General features: G+C 41.4%; 10 protein-coding genes across 10 annotated transcripts; 4 read left to right on the forward strand and 6 right to left on the reverse strand.

Annotated features, from left to right (window-relative positions):
* Nucleotides 1–141: 141 nt before the first annotated feature.
* EAE98_007155 (uncharacterized protein) lies at nucleotides 142–564 on the reverse strand (the record flags this gene model as incomplete). Its single annotated transcript, XM_038954778.1, has 1 exon — nucleotides 142–564. One exon carries the CDS (start codon nucleotides 562–564, stop codon nucleotides 142–144), a length of 423 nt encoding a protein of 140 aa, XP_038808920.1.
* Nucleotides 565–1,895: 1,331 nt separating this feature from the next.
* On the forward strand, nucleotides 1,896–2,237 carry EAE98_007156 (uncharacterized protein; the record flags this gene model as incomplete). Its single annotated transcript, XM_038954779.1, has 1 exon — nucleotides 1,896–2,237. The coding sequence occupies one exon, from the start codon at nucleotides 1,896–1,898 to the stop codon at nucleotides 2,235–2,237; it is 342 nt and encodes a 113-aa protein (XP_038808921.1).
* Nucleotides 2,238–3,370: 1,133 nt separating this feature from the next.
* EAE98_007157 (uncharacterized protein) lies at nucleotides 3,371–3,991 on the forward strand (the record flags this gene model as incomplete). Its single annotated transcript, XM_038954780.1, has 1 exon — nucleotides 3,371–3,991. One exon carries the CDS (start codon nucleotides 3,371–3,373, stop codon nucleotides 3,989–3,991), a length of 621 nt encoding a protein of 206 aa, XP_038808922.1.
* Nucleotides 3,992–5,303: 1,312 nt separating this feature from the next.
* On the reverse strand, nucleotides 5,304–6,440 carry EAE98_007158 (uncharacterized protein; the record flags this gene model as incomplete). Its single annotated transcript, XM_038954781.1, has 1 exon — nucleotides 5,304–6,440. One exon carries the CDS (start codon nucleotides 6,438–6,440, stop codon nucleotides 5,304–5,306), a length of 1,137 nt encoding a protein of 378 aa, XP_038808923.1.
* Nucleotides 6,441–7,105: 665 nt separating this feature from the next.
* On the forward strand, nucleotides 7,106–7,330 carry EAE98_007159 (uncharacterized protein; the record flags this gene model as incomplete). Its single annotated transcript, XM_038954782.1, has 1 exon — nucleotides 7,106–7,330. One exon carries the CDS (start codon nucleotides 7,106–7,108, stop codon nucleotides 7,328–7,330), a length of 225 nt encoding a protein of 74 aa, XP_038808924.1.
* A 178-nt stretch (nucleotides 7,331–7,508) lies between these two features.
* EAE98_007160 (uncharacterized protein) lies at nucleotides 7,509–8,603 on the reverse strand (the record flags this gene model as incomplete). The annotated part of the gene is made up of 5 exons (XM_038954783.1): nucleotides 7,509–7,716; nucleotides 7,765–7,861; nucleotides 7,911–8,226; nucleotides 8,282–8,517; nucleotides 8,582–8,603. 5 exons carry the CDS (start codon nucleotides 8,601–8,603, stop codon nucleotides 7,509–7,511), a joined length of 879 nt encoding a protein of 292 aa, XP_038808925.1.
* Nucleotides 8,604–9,297: 694 nt separating this feature from the next.
* EAE98_007161 (uncharacterized protein) lies at nucleotides 9,298–10,688 on the forward strand (the record flags this gene model as incomplete). Its single annotated transcript, XM_038954784.1, has 3 exons — nucleotides 9,298–9,730; nucleotides 9,782–10,537; nucleotides 10,585–10,688. 3 exons carry the CDS (start codon nucleotides 9,298–9,300, stop codon nucleotides 10,686–10,688), a joined length of 1,293 nt encoding a protein of 430 aa, XP_038808926.1.
* A 282-nt stretch (nucleotides 10,689–10,970) lies between these two features.
* EAE98_007162 (uncharacterized protein) lies at nucleotides 10,971–11,780 on the reverse strand (the record flags this gene model as incomplete). The annotated part of the gene is made up of 1 exon (XM_038954785.1): nucleotides 10,971–11,780. One exon carries the CDS (start codon nucleotides 11,778–11,780, stop codon nucleotides 10,971–10,973), a length of 810 nt encoding a protein of 269 aa, XP_038808927.1.
* Nucleotides 11,781–17,371: 5,591 nt separating this feature from the next.
* EAE98_007163 (uncharacterized protein) lies at nucleotides 17,372–21,075 on the reverse strand. The gene is made up of 2 exons (XM_038954786.1): nucleotides 20,825–21,075; nucleotides 17,372–20,765 (listed from the first exon to the last, which is right to left on the reverse strand). The coding sequence occupies exons 1-2, from the start codon at nucleotides 20,894–20,896 to the stop codon at nucleotides 17,544–17,546; spliced, it is 3,294 nt and encodes a 1,097-aa protein (XP_038808928.1). The 5' UTR covers nucleotides 20,897–21,075; the 3' UTR covers nucleotides 17,372–17,543.
* Nucleotides 21,076–22,187: 1,112 nt separating this feature from the next.
* Nucleotides 22,188–22,659, reverse strand: EAE98_007164 (uncharacterized protein; the record flags this gene model as incomplete). Its single annotated transcript, XM_038954787.1, has 3 exons — nucleotides 22,188–22,292; nucleotides 22,347–22,448; nucleotides 22,510–22,659. The coding sequence occupies 3 exons, from the start codon at nucleotides 22,657–22,659 to the stop codon at nucleotides 22,188–22,190; spliced, it is 357 nt and encodes a 118-aa protein (XP_038808929.1).
* Nucleotides 22,660–23,430: the final 771 nt, after the last annotated feature.

Below are 23,430 nucleotides of genomic sequence, written 5' to 3' on the forward strand. Positions count from 1 at the left end.
GGAGCTGACTGCTTCTCTACACAATAATTAATCGCCAAGTTCACTTCTGGTAACAAAATTCCAATTCCATTCCAAATCCCAAGCAAAACTATATATACATATACATAGTGTTATATCGAAGAACATACCAAAAGAAACCTCTCAATCATCTCCAACAACAGGTCTTCCACCTCCTCCAGCTCCAGCAACCGGTCTCCCCGCCCCAGCAGCCCCCACAATTGGTCTTCCCCCACCAAACCACCCTCCCATTGCCCCTCCCACCACTGGTCTTCCTGGCCCAACCCCTGGCGGAGGTCCAGCAGCCCCAGCTACAGGTCTTCCCGCTCCCCCCACTGCCACAACAGGTCTACCTCTTCCTGCTCCACCAATAACCGGTCTCCCTATTCCCAGCGGCGGCAGAGGAGGCCGTGGCGAACTCGTCGAATTTGATTCCGATATCGAACTCGAAGAGTAATCACTATAATAAACAGACCTCCTCGAAAGTCGAAATATAAAAAATGCAACGAGTATTAATGCGAATACGAGGAGAATCACGATGAGAGCTATTGCATCGTTTTGTTTCATTTTGTGATTTGTGAGGAGTGGTACGAGATTCGGCAGGAGTTTGTAAGTCGAGTACGCCAGGGTGATGCGAGGAGCTGTTGTTTGCGAGAAATTGAGAGAGGAATCGATTTGCGACTAGCACGAAGTGACTGAGAGAAAATGTTAGATAACATAGAAGGAAATGGAAATTCCAAGTGGAATGCATTTTTGTTCATACAATTGAAGAAGTACTTCAACACCAAGTGGTTGGGTACTGTTCTTGACATTGGTAGAAATCCTGATCATCAATCCGCAAGCTTTGACGATACTGCGAACAATTTGAGGTTTCGATTATTGATAGTTTTATATAATTTTCGTATGAGTATACAAGACCGAGATAATTCGAGAATGTCGATTATCAGAGCCAACAATGGATAATTATATCAGCATCAGACGGCATTTTATAAGGCTGGAGAAGCTATTCAGAATGTAAACAAACACAATTCAGTCAGCCAGATGACAAAGTCCTGCATGAAGGGTAACACCAGGGTAATCTTCCCAGGATTATGGTAACGCCCCTCGGATAACCGAAACCCTTGGGGCCTATCATATTTCTGAATTGAATCCGGGGGAGTACAAATTCACAACCCGAGCGGCTGGGCAACATACAAATCTTACTACTTTTAAGCAACATCCCGCTAGCCACTGTATCGCTTTTCGACTCTATAAGTTTGCCTTGAGATGACGATAATTTCTCTCTCGTGCTTGTTTTTCTATACAAGCTCGAGAATTTGATCAATATCATTATATTCGCTAGACCTTTCGAACTTTTACTTGATGGCGATGTCCTATATGCTACATCGATTCAAATGTATACCCTATAGCACTTCATACGGATTTTTCAACCCAAAACGTTTTTGAATCTGAAATTCATTTTCTAATTCTTTAATATAATCTATTCTTAGTATCATTTAGTTTTATATTCATATCAAATAGCTTTTATAAAACTATATTATTAACAATCTAATATTTTAAATCTTTTAAAAAGGGAATTTCAATGTGGAAAACGATAACTAGTAACGGCACCGAAGATGTTTTCCAGTGCATTTACCCTGGCGTGATGGTGTACAATATGGAAAATGAAGATGAGTTGGTGTTGATAGAACCCATTATGGCTGTCTGTAAGAAAAACTTCGGGCCACAAGCAAAACGATCAACGACATCTTCCACCGTGAAATCCTCTTCGCGCGTAGACAGTTCGATGAAAGAACAACGAAACTCCAAGCATCAGAAGATATCAAATAGCGCTTCGAAAAATTCATTTGGCTTTTTTCGTAATCCCTTTGCTGGAAGTAGAGGTCGGAAGTCCGGAGATGATCAACAGTCTCCTGAGCATAAGTCACCAAGAAGACGTCGCTCACTGGAGCCGTCATCCTCGCGGCTTAATCGACGTGCGTCTCGAGATACAAGTTCAAATTGTATCATCTGGCTGTGGTCAAACAACAAGTTATCCGGATTTAAGTCAGCCTTCACAAGATTGGAAAATGGCAGTGCATGGGTCTTCCCCTACTTATACCCGTACATTGACGGCTGATTCATACGAAAACAATGAATGTATTGCGGAAGTTGAGCCTGAAGAGATGGAATATACTGCAAGTCATGAGCAACCGAGCTTTGCTTATTATGGTAGAGCTTGTGTACCGGATGAAGCGTAGACTAGGAAGCCTATTGGGGGAGAGATATGCCTCGTCTAAGGATACAGCAAAGGGACAGAGCAATGTCGGAGAGTACTAGTTAGGAGGTATTGGTCGTTTATTTGACCAAAGGGATTCCAATCACTGGTAGTTAACATCAGATTTATATACATGGTCATGAAGCGGTACGGTATATGATAAACAAACGTGCAAGAGCTACAAATGAAGTCGTGAGCAAGTTCCAGAGTCTACACTAATTAATTCGTTCATAGGTCAACGGAAAAACGTTATGTATTGTTGCACTTCAGACTGTCACAGATTCAAACTGTCGAACTTTAGTGATCGAATGGTCTCAATTGATGTTATAAAACGTAAAGAGAGGAGAGCTAAAGCTACGAAGAGAACACGTATCTATACCCTCCTTCGTAGCCCCAAACTTAGGTCATATCCCCAGTACACGTACTTCCCTGATAAGTTTTGAGTTAAAAATAATATCAATTAGATTTCATACTATAACAAATATGGATGCTCGATCAAAGTTCAAGAATACAAATGATCTAGTTAGTCACTAAGATTACAGAAAAATGGAAGTTATTATAATGGACCTGGTTAGCATTAGACCAGCCATACCCTTTAGGGCTCTGGTGTCATTCTAATCATGAATTGTATGCTTATTTAGGTTAGTATCTACCTTTGTTATCATTGAGCGACGGCTTCTTAACTGGATACTCAAGATAATACATATATTTTGGTCGGAACAGGAAATTCCAGACGAGACAGGTAACATAAGTGACACTACATGGATGATGATATTTAGGTTGGGAATTAATGAATAATATCATAATAGAGTTCTGTAAAGCATATCAAGCATTAAGTGAACAACTAGACTCCTGACATCTTGACCTAATGAGGATTAGCTTATCACCATCATGTAACTAGGAATTGTGTTAATAATTAGTTTTCACTAGTACAATATCAATCGATACGTCATATCAAATGATCATACTACCAGCGACGTGTTCTTTTGGATTGGTCCCCCTACACTTTGTTATTATATTATGCTCGTCACTTCATTCTTTTGGCACGTTGAATACATATATTACTCCAATTAGTAGAACCAAAAGATCACTCATTGCAATACAATTTGTGTAAATATGGCTCTCACACTCTCCACCAACTCGGCGACTTTTAGCCCTATGACATCTTCGTTCATAACTTCAGCCTCTCCTATACCTACAACCATTACCTCAAATCTCAACGCAATCGATACAAGGTCCACCTCCTGCTGCAAAATTACCAACGGTGGATGCGCATTCCCCACCACACCTCTCGTCGCTTTGATTATTATGACAGTCCTCCCTTGGATATTTCTTATTCTCACTTGTCACGGGTTATCGATGTACCGATCGGAAGTTGAAAAGCTTGAGAAAGCAGAAAGACAGAGACTCGTGAGGGAGCCACGTTTGAAAAGAGAGCATGAGAATGTCATTCGAAAGGAGATTTGGGAAGAAGACTTCCAGCGGGATGCGGGCCGCATGATGCAAATCCAAGCTCTAGATGAAAAATGCAATCATGCTGTCAACCCGCAGAATGACATTTTTTTCCGTTATAAACCCCAGACTGCACAGGAAGTGGCGTGGATAGAGATCCGAGATTCGATCAGGAAAGAGTTCAGAAAGAAATACATTATGGATCAATGTAACATCGAGGTCGATGCGATGGGCAAATATGGACCCGTTCCGAGAAATTATAGCTTGTCACCATTATTAATCTAGTGAGAGGACAAGGTTTTCCAGAAATTTGAAGATGCAGATTCTGAATGGAAGAAATATGGGGCTTAATGGGAAAGGGTGTATGGAATTTAGCAAAGGAAAATTTTCAATACTCGGGGAGGTGATTATTTTCATGGTCGAAATAGTATCACACAGGTTAAGATCTCCCTGAAAAAATAATTCATTATCATTCAAGTCGAAATGGACTTGTAAAGAACGAAAGGCTGTCAAAGAGGGTTAGCTCCATGTTATAAGCAAGAATTTTGACTGGATTTAAGGCTATCTTATACTATCAACATCAAACTACTATACATACCTAGCTATAAGATAATGAAAATTTTCGGATCTTTAAAACGATGTTTTGGACGTGAGCGTGATGTTGATTATGATTGCGCAGAAGCTCACCAAATTTGAGTTCCGGTATTTTAATATGAGCTCTTTCAACTTTTCTATTGACATCAATAGGGTTACAGGATTTTCTATCAGATGTATAGTGTTTAGAAAGGCTATAGTATATAAATAGCTATCTACAAGTAGGTGCTATTTTGAGGCACATGTAATCCTCTATCATGAAGACTTCGAGGGTAGGCTCTTGATGTACATGCATGAACTCTTGTAATGGACACACTATTTGACTATCTATGCTAACTATGCTATATAGCAAAGCTTCCAAATTATAGGCCTTTACAGGCTCAACACGCTATAGCAGATATGCAACAAAAGAATCCACGGGATGGTAATAGAATCTGATTGGTCGATGGGATTGGCGAAGTGAATATCGAAAGTGAATGCAAGGGAGTTTCGCTAGTTTTTATTAGGATGAGAAGTCCATGCCATCTTTCCGATACAAAGCCCAGGCTTCACACTCACATTTTTTTTTTTCGCTGCAAACTCTACTTTTGATTTTATTGCTAAACTGCAGTTCAAAATGAAGGATTTTTAGATCATAGATTGTTAATTGTTGTGAATAGGCAGAAGTATAAGGCCACTAGTGTGTGTACGGACTAACAGGACATGTAAAAATTGACGTAATATTTTTCTCGATTTTGATATCTTGAGAACCGTTACAATCATTCATTTTAAGATTGAACAATAAAAAATTGTATTTTTATTAAAATTTTGAAAGTTGAGAAGTGTACTGTTGTTAGTCCATACAACTACGGTTGAGCTCATATCTCAATAATATCAAAAGTTTCGGAAACTGCACTAAATAAATACTATTAGATATATTACACAGTAAACATAACTCTACGGACTACAACCACCTCTTTCTATCAAAATCTACCTCTAAACTTCCAATCTATCCTTCCCAAAATCAAAAATCAAAAGTCACCTCAGGCCACTCCTTACTAGGCCCATCCAACACCTTCCCTCTCTTCCCCTTCAACCACTTTCCGAAGAACCCACCCACAAACTCCGTCTGTATATCCAAAATCCTCACTCCATTAATCGTACCCAACAAATCCTCAAATCCTTCTAATCCCAGTACCGTCGCCCAAACCGCCAAATCCGTATAACTGCCATGCTGCGTCGCATTAACCCTCACATCTCTTTTCCAACCTCCAAGCTTCACCGAGTTAGCCCAGAATTCATACCACGTTGGATCTCTCTCTTCCGTTCTGGTATGATTCTGATTCGCCATAATCATGAATGGTTTCTTGAGCCCGCTTTGGACGACATCGCCTTCGATTGCACCGTCGAGATTCACTCCGTATGAGAATCGGGAGTCATCATGCATAGCTTGGAAAGCAGCAGCTCCACCCAATGAGTGACCAAAGACTCCGATGGTTTTAGTTTGGAATGTTGATTGAGATCTTCTATATCCATATGAATGGGATGAGGAATTCTGGATGCCAGGAATTTGAGCAGTGAATAGTGGATCCGAGAAGGAGTTCAACACAAATTGCATATCTTTAACTCGAGCATTCACATAAGGAATTGCAGCGGTAGCATTATCGAAATCCTCGTCTACCCATGTTGCAATTGTACCGTTTGAGTATTCGATGAATTCAACATCGTACGGGTGATCAATAGTAATGACAAAATAGCCCAGAGAAGCGATATTCTCGGCAATGACGGTATAAGCAAGTCGCGAATTCCCATAGCCCGGAGAGAAGAGGAGGATTGGGAAATCAAATGATTTATTGTGGGAAAGAAGAATAGGGGCGGAATTGTAGGAACGGGAGGCAAGCTCTTCGAGAACATCGGAAGGGAGAGAGTAGCTTTCTGCTAAATAAAGAGCCGTGGCTGATGGGAAGGAGGGCGCAAATGTATAAGATGAATTTTTGGCGGATGTAGGATAGAACAAGGAGAGCATTAGACTGCGGGAAGTAGACGAGTCGGTCACTTGGAGAGTGGTGGTGCCAAGGGTATGAGACCCAGGTAGTGGAGGTGCTTGAATAATGCCATAGACGGCATGGGAAAGATTGAGAAATAGCCAGCAGATTTTCATTGTGATTAAAGTCATATTGCTTTTTGTTGATGTTAATCAATGTGGACAATTCAAACAATGAAGCCGTCTATCTAGGAGATTTTATACAAAATTTGAATTTCTCAGCCGCAAGTACAAATTTGTCTGCCTAGAAATAGCGGTACTCGGCAAGTACAAATTTCATAGCAGCAGACCATTATTGAAGATATTCGTAATCGTGCATTTTTGACCCGTTACGCTATTCTACAACGTCGGTACGCTAGGATATGAATTGTAAGATGTCATTCGTGATATATTGGGCACGCCCTTTCACATAACACGCTTCGTGGCTGTGCATCAGCCCTGCAAAATTGGCAGTCGATTGTGGAGTATTCTACCGCAAATGCAACATGCCCAATCATATCATTTTCGGCATATCGTTCCTGGAACTAAGATTCTAATACTAGAGACTTCTACAGCCTCAAACTTAGGAAGAAAGAATGCAGAAGCCCCCCCCTGAGCTTTGAAAGGGAGCTTTCTTTGATCGCAACCTAGTGACAATAATGTCGTGGCTTAATTTTTCACAGCCCAGTGGATAGATCCCCTATGATAATATGACAAGGCGGGGCAGGATCTTTACCACATCTAGCAATTCGAACTATTGCACTCCACACAAACTCTGTGTCAATTACACATAGCAAGCGAAAATGCCTCCTCGATTAGACCTTATCGTTCGAGTCGGAAGACAAGCACGTAGAAGACCCGCTAGAACGGTGGCGGCTCGACCTCTCCGAAGACATCCAATACGAAGAAGGTCGCCAATAATAAATGTAGGAGTGAGACGGAGAAGTAGAAGGAGGAGATGTGGAAGAAGGCTAGCTGCAAGGACACGACTGGATATCTTGCTACTCGCAGCTTCATACAGTGGTTAGGAAGACTCACATGGGGTAATCTGTCGTTGGAACGAGACTAGGAAGGTTTTCGGACGATGGAAGCACATGAGTGAATAAATCAAGTTCACTCAAATTGCAAAATGTATGTTTGTGATGTTTTTGATAAATGCTACCATATATTGATTGGAATATCGCGTAGCCTCATTAAATCCAAAATTTACTTTTGATATTCAAATTTGGTCATCATAGTTCCAATGTATGGTAAAATTTCAACCGAGAATGAATCTCCTTCCCTCAGATATTCCTTTGGTGTAAAACTATTACCAACACCCGCTGGAGTACCGGTTAAAATTATAGTACCTGGCAAGATTGTAGTACCTTGCGAGAGGAAAGAAACAATTTTCGCAACAGGGAAAATCAAATCACTGTTATTGGTCAGTTTACGGCTGGAAATTGGGATCGGATATTCATACTCTGTTCCGCAGTCTTGCATAACCTTTCCGTTCTTTAGACCTCTGACTCGAAGTTTCGATGGGTCTGGGATGAGTTTCGTGGATACCAAAACTGGACCTAGAATGTTGTTAACTCCAATTCCCCGAAATGAATTGACATGGCATACCTATTGGGCAAGCACCGTCAAAACTTTTGCTGAAGCACCATTGGCTTTGCGCAAATTGACTTGCACGACTGCTGACATCATTTGCTGCTGTATATCCCAAAACATAATTCAAGGCGTCTGCCTCGCTCACGTCCTTGCACTTCTCTCCAATCACAATCACCAACTCGGATTCGTAATCGCAGCAATCATCTTTCAACGCAAACTTTGGAATGACTGTAGGGGATGGATATGGATCTGCGAGAGAGGTCGAAGGCTTCATGAAAACGGTTGGCAGATCGGGGATGGCCATCTTAACTTCGTGCGCATGTTGGACATACTGCAATTTTTAGTCAATTCCTTATGTATATGTATTTCAGAGAATTGTTTCTTACATTCAACCCAATACATCTGATTGTGCCAACTTCAGACTCTGCAAGTGGAGATAGAAGTTTTCCAACTTCTTTAATGGTTCCAGTTGAAGTGCCTGGTTCTAAGACTGATGATCCGCTGAATACATCAACCTTCACGTCCTTTCCTGCAATGATTGCAGCTCCGACATCGATCTCCGAATCTACTGGTTGGCCAATGAGTACCTCCTCAGAAGATTTGGGTACAAATCGTACGAGACCTAGAACGGCATGTCAATTAACTTGTCGCAACGAGTATTTTGATAGGACTATGGAACCACGTACGCTCAAATGATGGTGCTGGCATGGCTGATGTCTGGATGAGATACTGGTATTATCGTAGCATTTACAATGGGAATGAAAATGAGGAACAGAGATTGAGCAAGTAAAGTCTTTGGGACTGAAGGAAAGAGAGAGACTGAAGAGGACGGTTTTTGATTTAGACAAACATGAGCTTCAAACCCCCCACCTACTCTTCGTCACCCCACTTTGATGGAAGCCGATTCAACTGCCTTCATCATGGCAACAATTGACCCGATACAGGATTATCCATACTTGTCACCATTCCTCGTACATGGTGATTTCGGTCGGTCGATATCCGTAGCAATCAGCGTGGACGCGTAAGGACAGACAAGAGTCCCCACAAGTTATGAAGTGGAAGGGGTGGGGAGATTGAGGGGAATTCATGGATTCAACACGCTAATTTGTGGGGATTAGTAAGCATTGAATACCCCGAAGCTTCAGAATAATTCAATTCGTACTCATACGCTCTTAATAACTATTCCGCAAGCTCTCCACATCGACTGAAGCCATGGGCAGATCATCATTGTCAGGTCATGCTTCGGCTCTGCCAGTAGTGATAGATCGATCAATTAAAGAACATGCATATCCAGACCAATTCCTCCTTCAGACTTTCATACAACCCATTGTGATACTAGCTTTCTACACATTAAGACCCAAACTTATACCATAACTCCAAGTTCCTCTAATCAGTAGCAGATATGGCAGTTTTACCAGAGAATTCAGGATACATCCAGAGTTCAGACCCTACAAAGCCTCGCTCTGATGCAGCTGTTCCTTTCCGCGATATCATACCTTCCCCAGACCATCCTCGCATTGCTGGGATACAAGATCATACAGCATTAAGTTGGTGCGAGTCTAGAAGGCAAATGGAGGCTCCGGCTTGGCTGATTAACCGTCTTGATGCAAAGAATCTAGAGAAGCCATACAAAGGATTCACATCAGACGGAAAAGTCAGAGAGGGGCTGTATAATTATGCAGAGGATGAAGGTGCGCCAACGGAGGAGGTGATTACGAAAACAGAAGAGTTTTTGAAGGTCTTGAGTGAAGATCAAAGAAAAGCGGTTCAATTTGGAGATGTTACAGATGATGAATTTCGACTGTGGTCGAATCCAGAATTATACATGAACCCAGGTAAGGAGTGAAGATGCCTCTGTTTTAATCTCATGCTTATCTTTGAAATAGGTGGACTACGACTCGATGAGTGTTCCTCAGAGGTTCAGACCGCTATCCACGCCATTCTTAGAGCTTCATCCTCTAAGCAGGGCTATGAAAAAATCCACGCTTGTTGTCTCACAAATGATTTCCTTGGACATCTAGTGAACGGCAAGAAAGTGCTCAATGAACACTCCTACAACTTCCGCTTGTTTGGTACACCATCCATGACCGAACCATTTGGATACACATTTTTTGGACATCACTTGTGTTTTTGTGTAGTTTTTCTCGGAAAGAGAATGGTAATTGGTCCTACATTTATGGGAGCAGAACCTGATAGAATTGACGAGGGACCACATGCTGGCCTGAGGTTATTCAGATCAGAGGAAATGGATAGTTTAAGCTTGATGCAAAGCTTGCCTAAAGAATTACAAGAGAAGGCAACTCTGAGTAAGGGTATGGATGGAAAGAGTTTGCCAGCTGATAGGTGGAATCCTTTTGACGAACGACATCTGGGTGGTGCGAGACAAGATAATAGGATCGTCCCATATGAAGGATGTCCGGTTTCCGAATTTCCAGCAAACCAACAAGAGCAAATCATCAAGCTTTTCAAATCATTTAATGAATATTATCCCGACTCAGTTTTGGAGCATAGGGTCGCACTTTTTAAGAAACATCTCGACGAAACGTATTTCGCTTGGATCGGAGAATTTGCAGACGATGATCCTTATTACTACCGCATCCATAGCCCGGTAGCATTTATGGAATTGGATTTCCATTGTGGAAGTAAGTCTCACCATTTCTCCTGTTTGACATATCTAACCTCGTTTTAGTTTTCTTGACGAATACAAGTCCAGCAAGATGTCACATTCATACATGCAACAGGTTGCCTAACCGAGGTGATTATGGGCGAGCACTTTTGGAACAATCGAAGTAGATTGAGATTAATGAAGCGATCGAAAATGTATCCATTCAAGAGTTACCCAGCTTCTTTTCTATTGTTCTCGTGATTGTTCCGATTTATTTGATTATGTGTGTATTATTGAAGGTTGCAACTGCATCTCGATAATTTTGTTACAGGGAACGAGTATACCAGGCGAATCTTTCCCTCCTTCTCAGATCGCTAATTTATTTCAGAAAATCCAATATTTTGGCTACCAAGTAAGCGGGTATCCATGCTGCCAGAAACTCCCAACGCCGACCAAGAAACTCATGCCATTCATTCCTCTTGTAGCATAAGACTTTGTAGTTTTGTGCTTAGAATTTTGATATTGCATATCTCAACGTCCGCAGGAGGATTTTCGTCGCAAATACGGAGATTACTCGGAGGAAGTTTTTTTCTGGGATTTAACACTCCTCCTATCCCCTTTCGTTTTAACCCTCCCGTTCTGGACAAATCAAAAACACCAGTGAATCTATACCAAGGATACTCCGCGCTCACGCCCGGATACAGAGAACCCATCTGAATATGCCATTCGACCGTGTAAGACACCTCACTCCCCCTCTCAACCGCGATACCTCCCACGTGAAGATGATGCTTGTGAAAATATTCCACCACCTCTGTCATCTGTAGAAGATCTGAGTTCTTGCCCGTTAACGAGAACTTTCGATATCTAAATGGGTTTTCAACCTCCTCGCCCACGTCATTAACAATGATTGCGCGAAAGCCGACATGTCGGAACTCGTGGTGTTTCTCAATGACGTATTTGTGAGCAACTGAGGGGTGCGTAACTTGTGAGCCTTTCTGGCTTGCTTTTGGGTCACTGAGAACGAGTGCGCAAAAGTGACATCCCCAGCCCATGAGTTGGAGGTCATATGGACTTTTGGGATTCGAAGGAGTGCTACATGGAGATTTGACGTCTTCGGCTAATGACATGGGTTCTTGGGGGTAATGAATCCATCCATGATCGAATCCGCGCGTGATGAGTCCGAATAAACCGTAGGTAGTAAGAAGCATATAGCTGCAGGTTCTACACATGTCGTCGCCATCGCTGATGAACATCTTGTGGAGACGGTTCGGGTCGGCCATGGTTGTTGTTTGTTGATATACTCTTTGTCGAATTGTTGTCTGCTATTGTGGAGAAATATATTCTTCGAATTGATAGTTTTGATGATGATGGAACGTTTGATTTCAAGATTCTTGGGGGAATTCATTATGGTTTTACTGGTGCAAATGAATGTTCGAACTAGTTTGAGACAACGATGGAGCTAAGTTGAAAGGGTTCTGATATCAGGAGCTAAAGGATCGCTTATCGTGTCGAGCTAGAACTAAGTTTCGTTCTAATGCATCGTCAATCACAGTCATTGGGTATCGGATACGTGAAATGATGATTTTGAGGTTAGTGTTCTTATTTGAGCTTAGCTTCCGATTTGCCTGATGGGTATGTTGAAAACCTTTAAGGGTCGACTAAGATCATTATAATACCTAGGAATACTTGACATTTGGCGAGAGCCTCGAATTGAGATGTGACCAGTCAATGACTATAATCGTATAGCATCCAATTCAGGATTCAAATACCGAAATCTCCTGATATCGCGTATGCCACTTTATCTGCATATCCCAAACGCCATAGTCACAGAAAGCTATCTTCCCCAAGTTTCCTAGGTTGGTAGCACGGGTACCCCGGAATTTCGGACATTCCCCACGCTAGGCTCGCCAACCGCCATGCATACTAGTTTCCGGTACTTTAGGACACCGAAGAGGAAGGTGCTAGCCCAAATAGGCATATAATGTATGATAAGTTTGACGCCAGAGCCCAAAGGGGTATGGCTGGTCCAATGGTAACCATGTCCATTACAATAAAATCTATTTTTCTGGAGCCCAACGCGGGGGGGATACACTTCAATCCCATCGTCCGGATTGAGATTAACCTTCTTATCTTTTTCTATTTTATCGAAGACTTTCTTGTAGAAAAGAGCTGGGATCTATATCCAGAACCATTCTAGTTGCAGATTCTGCAGAACACTACTCACGTCATCGAAATCATCACTTCACAACCACAAGCTGGGGAGAAGTCCAGACGGGAAGAAACTTATCGAGAAGCAGTCGTAAAGAACTGGCACCTCTACCTCTTGTCCTCCTTCCACCGATGCCCCACAAATTAGCTCGCGAACTAGCTAGAAATGACTTAGAGTTAGATGTCGAGAAAGCACTATTGTGAACAGTCCTCTTTGATTCAGGGGTTTGAGTGAGCACGGTGCATTTGGTGCGTTAGTTTTGGTCGATGAAGATCAATCACTTTAACTATGCCTTACTGTGATAGAAGCGTTGAGCTGGCGGGATAAGAGTACAGTACCTATTTTAGAGCCGCGCGGAAGTAAACACCTGAGGATCTCTCGATGAGCATCTCAGTTTACTCCGGTCAATAAAAGTACTTATCTGATCTATCTGAGCAGCATCACAAAATACATCAATGTTATATAAGACGCGGTGAATATGATCTACATTATTAGTGGAGTCTCAAGGTCCAAGCACAAGGTATCGACGTCATACAATTTTTTCAAAAATTTACAAGCCAATGAACATCTTGAATTGGCTTTTCAGATATGCAACAAAACTGTTTTTTGTGGTATGTGCTCTCTATTCACTTGCAGATTCTGTGGCATCGACTTTGTGATCAAAGAGTGAATATACTACCTAGCTAGCTAATATGGAATGGAAGTGGCAGGGCCATAAAGAGTGAATGAGTTGTGTTCTGACAATTGGCATGTGAAAAGTATTTTAAACTTCTATATATTTAAGAAATGGTTAGATGTGCTTATACTGTTTGTTGGTAAGGACCAAGTGAAATTCTAAGACAGCATGCATAAGACGGCCTCTGCGATTGGATCAATGTGACGACTTCATGTCCTTCTGGAGTCTCGCACCTAAAATGTCTGCCGCATTGAAGGTAACTGTGCAACGGGCTTACGGAATTACAAGCTAAGTACAAACTTACTCATTATCACTGTCGTTCATGATACTGCTATTCTCCAATCACTTTACACACTGTCGCCGTTCTTTTACTATCAATGGTTTTTTCCCATCCTATCAACCCACTCCGTGAAGCAAATTCAAAACAGAATGCAAACCCACACAACAATTTTTCCAGAAACAGTAGTCTGCCGGGCCATTGACACAAATTATAATTGCTATCCATTGCTTGTTGCAAATCTTTGATATCACAAATGATCTCTACAGTCAGCAATTTATATGTTCACAACGCTCGAGTTTGGTAGCCCATGCTCTAGGAAACAGGTATGTTGTGCTATCATGCACAGGAAGTGGATGTCAAGCCTTGTTCACTGGATTTTCTTTTTGAAACACAATACCTACGTATGCATAGGTACCTACATCTCATTGAGAAGTGTGTTCAATGAAAATTACAGTTGAAATAGTGAATGAAGTTTGATAGGTATGACAAGTCTGTAACTAGGTACTCGAATATATATGTCTTATCTTCATCGTCCTTGAGATACCGTACTTCTCTGAAGGGTTGGAAAACAACTGGATTCATGCTGTGTGGAAAGCATACTCTCCACTTTTTACCCCAATAATAAGTAGTTCCGGGAACGAGAATCAATCTTTCCCTTTTGGACCCTCGAGATGAATTTCTCTCATTCAAAGAAACTTTCATCGCATTTTCTTCTCATCTTCACTTCACACCATCACTGTCTTTGCTTCTCTTTTCCCTCTCGCCTAAGCCGTTGATTAAACTTCGCTTCATAGGCTTGAAGAATCGTCATTTCTCAAACTCCAAAGGAAATAAGAAGAATCAAATCCCCACATCCTGAGCCAGCATGCATGATCGGAAAGTTACTGAATGTTATCACTCTTTGCAAGAAAGAGGGAAAACACGAAGTTTAAATAAGAGATGCGAGAAAACCAGCCCTAGAATTAGAGTACAAAAGCTATCATTCCAGTGAATCCAAAGTGTCTTGTTTTCCCATCAACATGGGTGAGTAGCTTCTACATAATGGATACAGACGCCGTGCTTCTGTTGGATTTTTATCAAGTCTCAGTAATTTTGTGGGGATGTGATAGACTCTGCATCCGCTTTTATATTACGCTCGTGAATGGATTCACGTCTCCACGTGGAGAGTTACACAGGTCCTTCTGGAATTCTCTAAAATTTCCGAACTTTCGATTATAAAAAGCGTCTCCAGAATCGAGTTTTGGAGACCACAGCTATAAGGATAAAAGAAGATATCTAATATCAATAAAAGAAAGAAACTTTTTTTGTATTACTCTTCCATATAATCTAGCTATAGCATAACTTCAAAGAGTATAAAGTTGAGAGATTTGCTAAATCATCAGATCACACGAGATAAGAGAAATGCTGAGATATCGCTGTACCTAATTATTATCGTTGTCATTTCTCCTTATATACCTTAGCGAGATACATTCAATGCTACCCCGACCTCATCTCCTCCCTCCATTCTCCTTCCAAACCTCGTCTTCGAAATCCCAAATCACAACGTCATCATAGTTGCGCACTACTCAAGATCAAGATATACCCCTTTAAATTCATTTTTGAAGATGCCCATAATATCTGTATGGAACCAAAAGTGTCCATAAGCTGCCGTCCTTAAATAATAAGTCTTTAAGCTCCTCAGCCCATCATTGAAAGGCCGAAAGGCTCGGGTATCTTGTGTGCAGCAATGAGTGGAGGATTAGGGATTCACTATAGATGCGAAGCATGTACATGTAGCCACAAGGGCCCTCCTTCTGGAAATGGATACTATCAAGATTTACTCTCCATATTGAGCATATGCATCTGCACCTGCACAACAACATGATTCCTTTTCCCCCCACTCCTAAAAAGTGAATCCCCATCCCTTGCATCCTTCTCCCTCCTTAATGTCTTCAACCCCTCAACCCTCAATCTGTCTCTATAAAAGAAGCACCAACTTCTCCAACTCAATCTTCTGCAGATTACAATCAGTACACCAGACAGTATACTATTAGGAGTTCGATATCCATGTTCTCGTCCTACTACACAAACCTCCTCGGAGCTTATATATGTAGGTAAGGAGAGATTTTATATAGTTGTCTACGTAGATAGGATTATCATGGGTAACCTTATGAGCTGAATATATTCGAATACGCTTCTGGAATATGACAACAAAAAATCCGAGTGGTGAAATTTAGAGAGGGAGTTTAGGAATGTTGAGATGATATATACACACATGTTTATACTTACACGAGTATCATAAATCATTGATGTTTTATAACAACAATACATATGAACATTATTGAGAAACCATATCTTCTCGTCTTAATATTTCAGACCTACAAATCTTCTCAACTTAATTGCTCTCATCTCAACCCACTTCACATCTCACCTCATCACAGCACCATATATCCTAACACTGCCACTCATGTTCATCATTATCATCACCATCTCCAAACTCCATTCATTCCCAACCCTCATACCTTCCACCCCAACCCCCTCACACAAGCCCCCCACAAACCCACCAATCTCCCCCCCATCTTCAACCTCGCATCCAGTGTTACAATCTACCGTTCTCATCCTCACCACCCAATCTATCTCCAAATCCAAACCTCTTAAGTACCTACCTACCTACCTATCTAAGCAGACAACCTTGGATTTCTCAAACTCCTAATCTAGCTATTTAGCCGACTATGTAATATTATATCATCAATATCTATTGAATATCCACGAAAATTTTGATTTCCCTGAGCAGTCAATACCCGCACGTAGTTATTCATGGGTAGGTATCTAGGTATGGATTGTAATTCCAGCTGCCTCGGTATCGAAGATAGGCGAAAGTGAATACCCACCCGATTTTGAAATCTTCCCTTCGCCCCCTTCCCCCTCATTCTTCCCCTCTCCCCAAAATTCTACTCCCACCTCCATCCATCCCCCTTCCCCCACCGCTCCTACATAAACCCTTCATCTCCCAAACTAATTACCTATCCATCGCAAAAGTAAAAGATAGAGTAGAGACTAGGAGCGCTATACACCATACATGCTCCTCATTTCCCCTTACCTAGGTTACACTATATCAACCACTTCAACCACTTCAACCACTTCAACCACTTCAATCAACATATAAACTAAATACATACACTTCTTTAGTAACAGGGAGGGAGGTATATATCTGATGTCGAATTGGTTATTATATGAGAGAAATGTGAGTGATAGTGAGGATAGAGTGAGGATGAGGGTAATATCTTTCAGATGATGATAATGACGATAACAATAACAATGATAATTATAATCACAATAATCACAATAACAATCACAATCACAACATCTAGATCTCCATCTCCATCTCCATCTCCCTCTCCATCCCCATCTCCCTCTCCCTCCCCATCTCCATCTTTAAAAAGAAAAAGAAGATATCAGAATCTAGAAAAAACACGAACAAATCCAATATCTCATTCATAACCTACCTCCCTCACATAACCTCCCTCACACACAATATCACTCAACTCCAACCATGAACAAACAAGCTAGCGAAAATATTAACGTTAACATTAACATTAATCTCAGATTCTTCCTATCAACACGAGGTGTTTACATTAGCTAACAATCATAACGCCCACAAAATATATCAAATATATAGAATCAAGCATAACAGATAGGAAGCAATCAAACCAATCAAATCAAATCACAAAACCAACGAGTTCATCTCTCAAAAATCTCTCAAAAATCGATAATATTGATTCCATATAGGATCTATGCAATCTAAGTAATTCCATCTAACGACCGTATTCTAAAGACATTCAAAACAATCAACCCTTCCAACCCGGAATCTAGGCGCAACACCTCACACATGCAAGCATCTAATAAACCTCCAAAACATATCTACCCGCTTCCTTCAATCTCTCAATCTCCTTCCTTCCATCAACCTTCTTTCCACTAATTCTACCCTCTTCCCTAATAGCTTCCTCAAGAACCTCGGTCACATCTGGAACTGGCCAGGTAGGACCACACAAGTAGAATGATCCCTCATCCTTAATATACGCCTGGATAATATCCTGAACCGTTTCTCTCATACGATCTTGGATATAGATCTTTTGTTTCTGATCACGAGAGAAAGCTCTTCCTAATAATGTGATGACGCCAGCATCTTGATAAGCTTCCCATTCTTCACCATACAAATATTCTTCGCGTTGATGACGGGATCCCATGTAAAGAAGGATGGAACCGATATCTTTGCCTTGAGCCTTTTGCATAGCTCTGTATTGAACGAAAGCACGGAAAGGAGCAAGACCCGTACCGAGACCAGCCATGATGAGAGGAGCTGTGTCGAGAGCTGGGAGTTTCATAACGGAAGGCTTGACGGAAGCAGTGACCTTTGATCCGACAGGAAGGGAAGAAAGGTAACGTGTAGCTTGACCGAAACGATCGCGACCCTTTGGATCAACCCAGGAAACGACGACGATCATGAGAGCGACGGTGGTTGGGTTGACGGCTTGGGAAGAGGCGATGGAGTATTCACGACGCTTCATTGGTGAAACGATACGGGCAATATCGTGGAAAGATGGGTGAGCAGACTTGAATTCAAGGAGAACATCGGCATAAGTAATTGTATCAACTTCAGCACGACGCTTGAATTCATTGGCACCTTCTGGACCACCAAGGGTAAGAAGTTCCTTCTTTTCATTCTCGTCAGAAGCGAATTCGGCGAGGGCTTCGTAGAATTTCTTTGGTGGTCTACCAAAGATATCGATGTTTTGTACCAAAGATTGGAAGACTGTTCTAGTTTCCCAAACATTGTTATCCTCACGAGATGGGACCTCGACAACATCATCTGCATTGAGACCATAAAATTTCATGAATTCTTCAACTTCAGCAACATCATTGACAGCATGAATACCAAGAGCTTCACCGATATCATATTTAAGACCAGAAGTTCCCAAATCGAACTCGATATGGAAGATATTACGGTCATATGTGATAGGGGTCAAACGACGGTTCTCCTTTACTGTAATTTCATAGGTCTTGGCAGTGAGATCTGGTCGAAGTTCAGATTTAGTGCCATACGCTTCCTTGAAAAGAAGACCCTTGGCAGCTGCGTGCCAATCACGAAGCTGAGATGGAGCCTCAGTATCTTCCTTTTGGAAACCAGTAAAGCTGCTGGACTTGATGGTTACAGGAAGGTTGAGGACTTCAGCCTCAGCATCAACTTCGACCCAAGTCTCAGGAATTTCAACTTTGCGAACAACCTTCTCAAGATCGGCTACTGCAGATTGGAATTGCTCTTGGCTTCCATTGATAGCGGCAAGCTTGTCTTTTCCAGACTCGAGGAGTTCTGGACGAGCAATCTTCAAGAATGCAAGCTCAGCGAACAAGGTTTCAAGAGCAGGTTCCTTCTCAAGAGCTTCTGACAAAGTTGGATCCAAGACAAATAACTCGACATCTCTTTTCTTAATCTCGTTACGAACAAAGCTTGGAATCTTCTTTTCCAAATCTTCGTCCTTAACACCTGGAAGCCTGACAATAATCTTTCCACCCAATCTGACATTCTGCAAGATGGCAATCTCCTTGAAAAGTTTCTCGTCTCCAATGTAGGTAGCATCGGCTTCTTCAATTGGATAAGCGGCCTCGATTGACTTCTTTGAGCTTCGAATGTCAGTTCTAACGACACCACCTTGAATGAAGTTGTCATGAGTTTGATTGATAAGGACATTGCCAGCCGAATCACCAGAGAGAAGTTTGCTAATGGCAGAAGGTGCAGTAGCAGCAGCAGAATCCTCAAGATCAAAGAATGAATACTGTTGAACTTGACCAACATTCAATAGTGAAACAAAATCACTGAAAGACTTGCCACCGAGTTGATGGAAAATGCTAGCAATGGAAGTAGGTGTAAATACTTGCGATCGAGCATACTTAACATCAACTACCTTGGGAGAAGCTGTGAATTTATCAGAGAATACAGTTGCTGCCAAAACATCCTCATATAAGTTGGAGTGACCCGAAACATCTGTTGCGGCCGTCTCGTCCAAAACTTGGCCAAGGACTGCAATGCTTCTGACTGATTCAGGAAGAGCCTTCAAGAAAGCTTCCTCTACAAAAGGTCTGTAGACTCTGACATTGATAACACCAACTTTCTCGCCCTCAGCAGAAAGCTTCTTGGCGACTTGAGTGGCAAGAGAACTCTCAACAGAACCAAATACAACCAAAACAGATTCAGGTGACTCGTGTCCACTGTACTCAAAGAGGCCATATGATGTACCAAGTTCGCTGTTGAAAGCCTCAAGAAGTGAAGAAACCTTGCTTTCAGCATCAGCTCTCTTTCCGAGTTTCGATATTTCTTCAAGAACTGTCTTATAGGAACTGCTAAGACCAGATTGACTAAGAATATCAATGACACGAAGGGTATCACGACCAACAGTGATTCCATCATAAGTGTGAATGGTTGGAAGGATAGTTGCTAGCAATGTAGAAAAGAGAGACATATGTTGGGCTTCATATGCAGATGAACTAGAAACCAAACCAAGTCCCAATTCCTCTGCCACAGTCAAAGCAGTTGCGTAGTCAGTAACGAGGCCAGTAGATCCCGGTGCATAGTCGACGGCCGCAACGTGGGCAACAAATGGGTTTGCGACAGAGTACAATAGAGAAAGTTGATCGAGAGTTGAGCGCAAGCTGTGCAGACTGGAAGAAGAGGCCAAAAGTGATTGAGGGATGTGTCTTTTGGTCAAGTCAAAATCCTTTGAAAACATGTATCCAAGAGCAATTGATCCAGCGCCAGAGCGGGTCTGCATGGGAGAAACTTGTGTAGTATAACCATTGGCATTCTTTGTATTTGCCGCAGCCCAAGACTTTACAGCAACATCCAAATCAAATGATTCTGGGGAATAAGAGAAGATCTTATCGGAGAGCGCATATGCGACTTGTTGAACCAAAGTTTGTGCAGTAACATAGGTAGGACCACTGATCGCATCGTATTCGATCGATTGTCCAAAGGGAAGATTGGAAGACTTTTGGGAGAATGTTCGAAAAGAGGACTCATGTTCGGAATTCCAGGTAGAATTGAGGGTATCTTTTCCAAAGGGTTCCTGCAAAGAGAATGATTAGACACTTCTAAATAGTTCATATGATTGTTGTTCTGAATTACCTGTTTAGATCCGTCACCCTCTGGCTGAGTGTTTATGCCTTTGGTTTGATCATAATCTGTTGATGCCCCCATTTCTGCGGATTGATGGGTGGCGGGGTATCTTTGAAGAACTTTTGACAAGACAAGAATGCAAATAAAAGAAAGGAAATCTCAAGACAAAATTGACTTGATACAATTCTTCGAGAAAGAAGAGAATGAGTTTGTTGTAAATAAAGTAGAGACAACAACAAGATACTCAATCGAAGGAAATATTAACCCTTCACAACTTAGCTTTGAAAGGGAAAGATTTATTAGTGTGAGATATATATAATCTCTTGGGCAATCAATTGGAATGGAAAAACCGAGATTCCGATAAATCACCTTGGTTAGTAATAATCAGAGGATAGGAAATCGAGTCAAATCATATGGACTTTTACCATTTGGAACTGGTGAACCTACCAAGAGGATCTTTTCTTTCTTCACTTACCGTATCAGAAGGTTGATATTACTGTGAATGAAGTGAAATTTGGTGAGAGCACGAGAAAGCACGCAATCACCAGCAAGCTAAACGCCTTCGACTAAATTATATACCCTTGTCGAGGGTGTGAAGGAAGAAAGTTTAACCGACGCCGATAACGGTAGCCAATAGATTAGATTTTCTTTGTTATTCAGTTCTCTAGTTCTCCAGTTCTCTAGTTCTCCGGATTGTCCATTGTGATGCTATTTTGGGAATTTCAAATTTGTTGTTGTTAACATTGTTGTATTGTTCAATATAAAGTTGATGATATTGATAACTTCATACCCAAGTAACTCTGTCAATTAAGCATAGATCAATGTTGTTTCTCCCTCTAAATGCTTATAACTCATTCATGAGAAGTCTAATGGCCAAGTCAGAATGGCATGGCTTCAATTGGACATGTTGGACTGGTAACAAAGTCTAAGGAGTATGGGTTTCTTTTTACCTTCACAGTCTATATATTTGTCATTCTTCGAAGCAGATGAATTACAAGCCACAGATACCCTCGAATCGATTACCCAAACATAGGTCGACAAAAGGAATATGAACAGCAAGTGAGTTGTGCATCGAAGTCGATGAGTAAATACACCACAAGATTCCTAGGAGCTTCATGGAAGGAGTTTGGGATATCACAAGATATCAAGTATGATTATACCACTTTCGATGATTTATGGGTGTCTGTATGTATCTTCAAAAACATTGTTCCTTGTTTCGAACTCACAAGAAAATCATCAAGACACAGATAGATCAACACACTCAAGTTTCGTTACTTATCATTATAATACATATAGCTAATCCATCAACTGAGGAAAAGACATCACACCTGCGAATTTATCATCAACCTCTCTTCATCATCATCGTAACTCATTACTTCTTCTCCGTAGCAGGTCTACTTGGCCCATCAACAGCCTTCTCAACCTGTCCAGCGAGACCATCTTTCGCGGCATCGAATTGAGAACCGATAGCACCATCCTATTAACAAATTAGCTATTGATGCGAAAAGTCCCGCATACGATTGAAGATTACCTTTGAGAATGGACCACCAATCTTCTCACCAATTTGTCCAATATTTCCATCGGGGTTGAATTGCTTGCCAACAGCACCTGCAGATGAAATGACTGAGGGGTTCTAGATGTCTGAGATCAGCTTGCCGTAGGTATCTATCACAGGAAGCAATTCCAATACTTACGGATGGACTAGTATCTTTCTTTTCACCCGCAACTTGGGAAGCTGCTTCAACACGACTATCGGCCATATTTCTGGAGAAAAGAGTTGTGGAAGGTTTGAAGATGGCGTTTGTGGATTGGGAGAAAGTCTTTCTGGAGATGGTGCGTAACATTTCGAATGATTTGATGAAGATTACAGTAGAAGTAAAGAGATTATGAACGAGATGTATATTCTGCAATCGACATCTACTCTTGAACATTCCTTTTCTATACCTACCTAGGGAATGAATTGACACCGTCACACTAAATCATGACATCAAGACTACTAGGTCATAACGCCACGATGAGTGACGACCAATCTCAACCCAAAGGAGAAATCTCTCCTTTCAAACCTTGTTCATTTCTGACTTCTTTATGGACATACTGGTACACACATACTTCGTACTTCCTACACGCCATTTATTGTCTCACAAATCTATCGTACAGCAAATGAGATTCTTGTTATGATATGCGGAGAGCGGGGAATGTCCCGTGTGTACTGAGTATGGTATGTATGACTACATGGGTAGAAATGCGATCTCCAATCTATGGGAAAGTTGGTAATCCTACATCTGAGTATCTCAATGCTCTGATTCTACTAGGTACTCATACCTAGGTTCAGTACATATGTGCAGTATAACAACTGGATATGAGTATGAGGCTTCTCCAGATTCTCATTACCCCATACAGGAGTTTCTTCTCCGAATACAAAAGTCATTGGCTTTAGTGGTGGTAGGTAGTAGATAGTATAGATAGTAGATAGTAGGTAGTACGTAGATACACATTCGCTATCATCGCAATTATGAATCCCATACTATTATCTATCTATTGATAATCCAACACACAATCCATCTCATCCGCAAAATCAACTTCCAAAAAATGATATAATACAACATTGCGTATCA

The sequence above is a fragment of the Botrytis deweyae genome (genome assembly GCF_014898535.1).
Source record: "Botrytis deweyae strain B1 chromosome Unknown BDEW_016, whole genome shotgun sequence".
Classification (NCBI taxonomy): Eukaryota; Fungi; Ascomycota; class Leotiomycetes; order Helotiales; family Sclerotiniaceae; genus Botrytis; species Botrytis deweyae.

Coding starts and splice junctions, on each gene's coding strand:
- EAE98_007163 (XM_038954786.1), bottom strand. CDS start 20,896: ATGGGGGCATCAACAGATTATGATCAAACCAAAGGCATAAACACTCAG. Junction 20,766..20,824: donor AGGGTGACGGATCTAAACAG/GTAATTCAGAAC, acceptor TTCTCTTTGCAG/GAACCCTTTGGAAAAGATAC.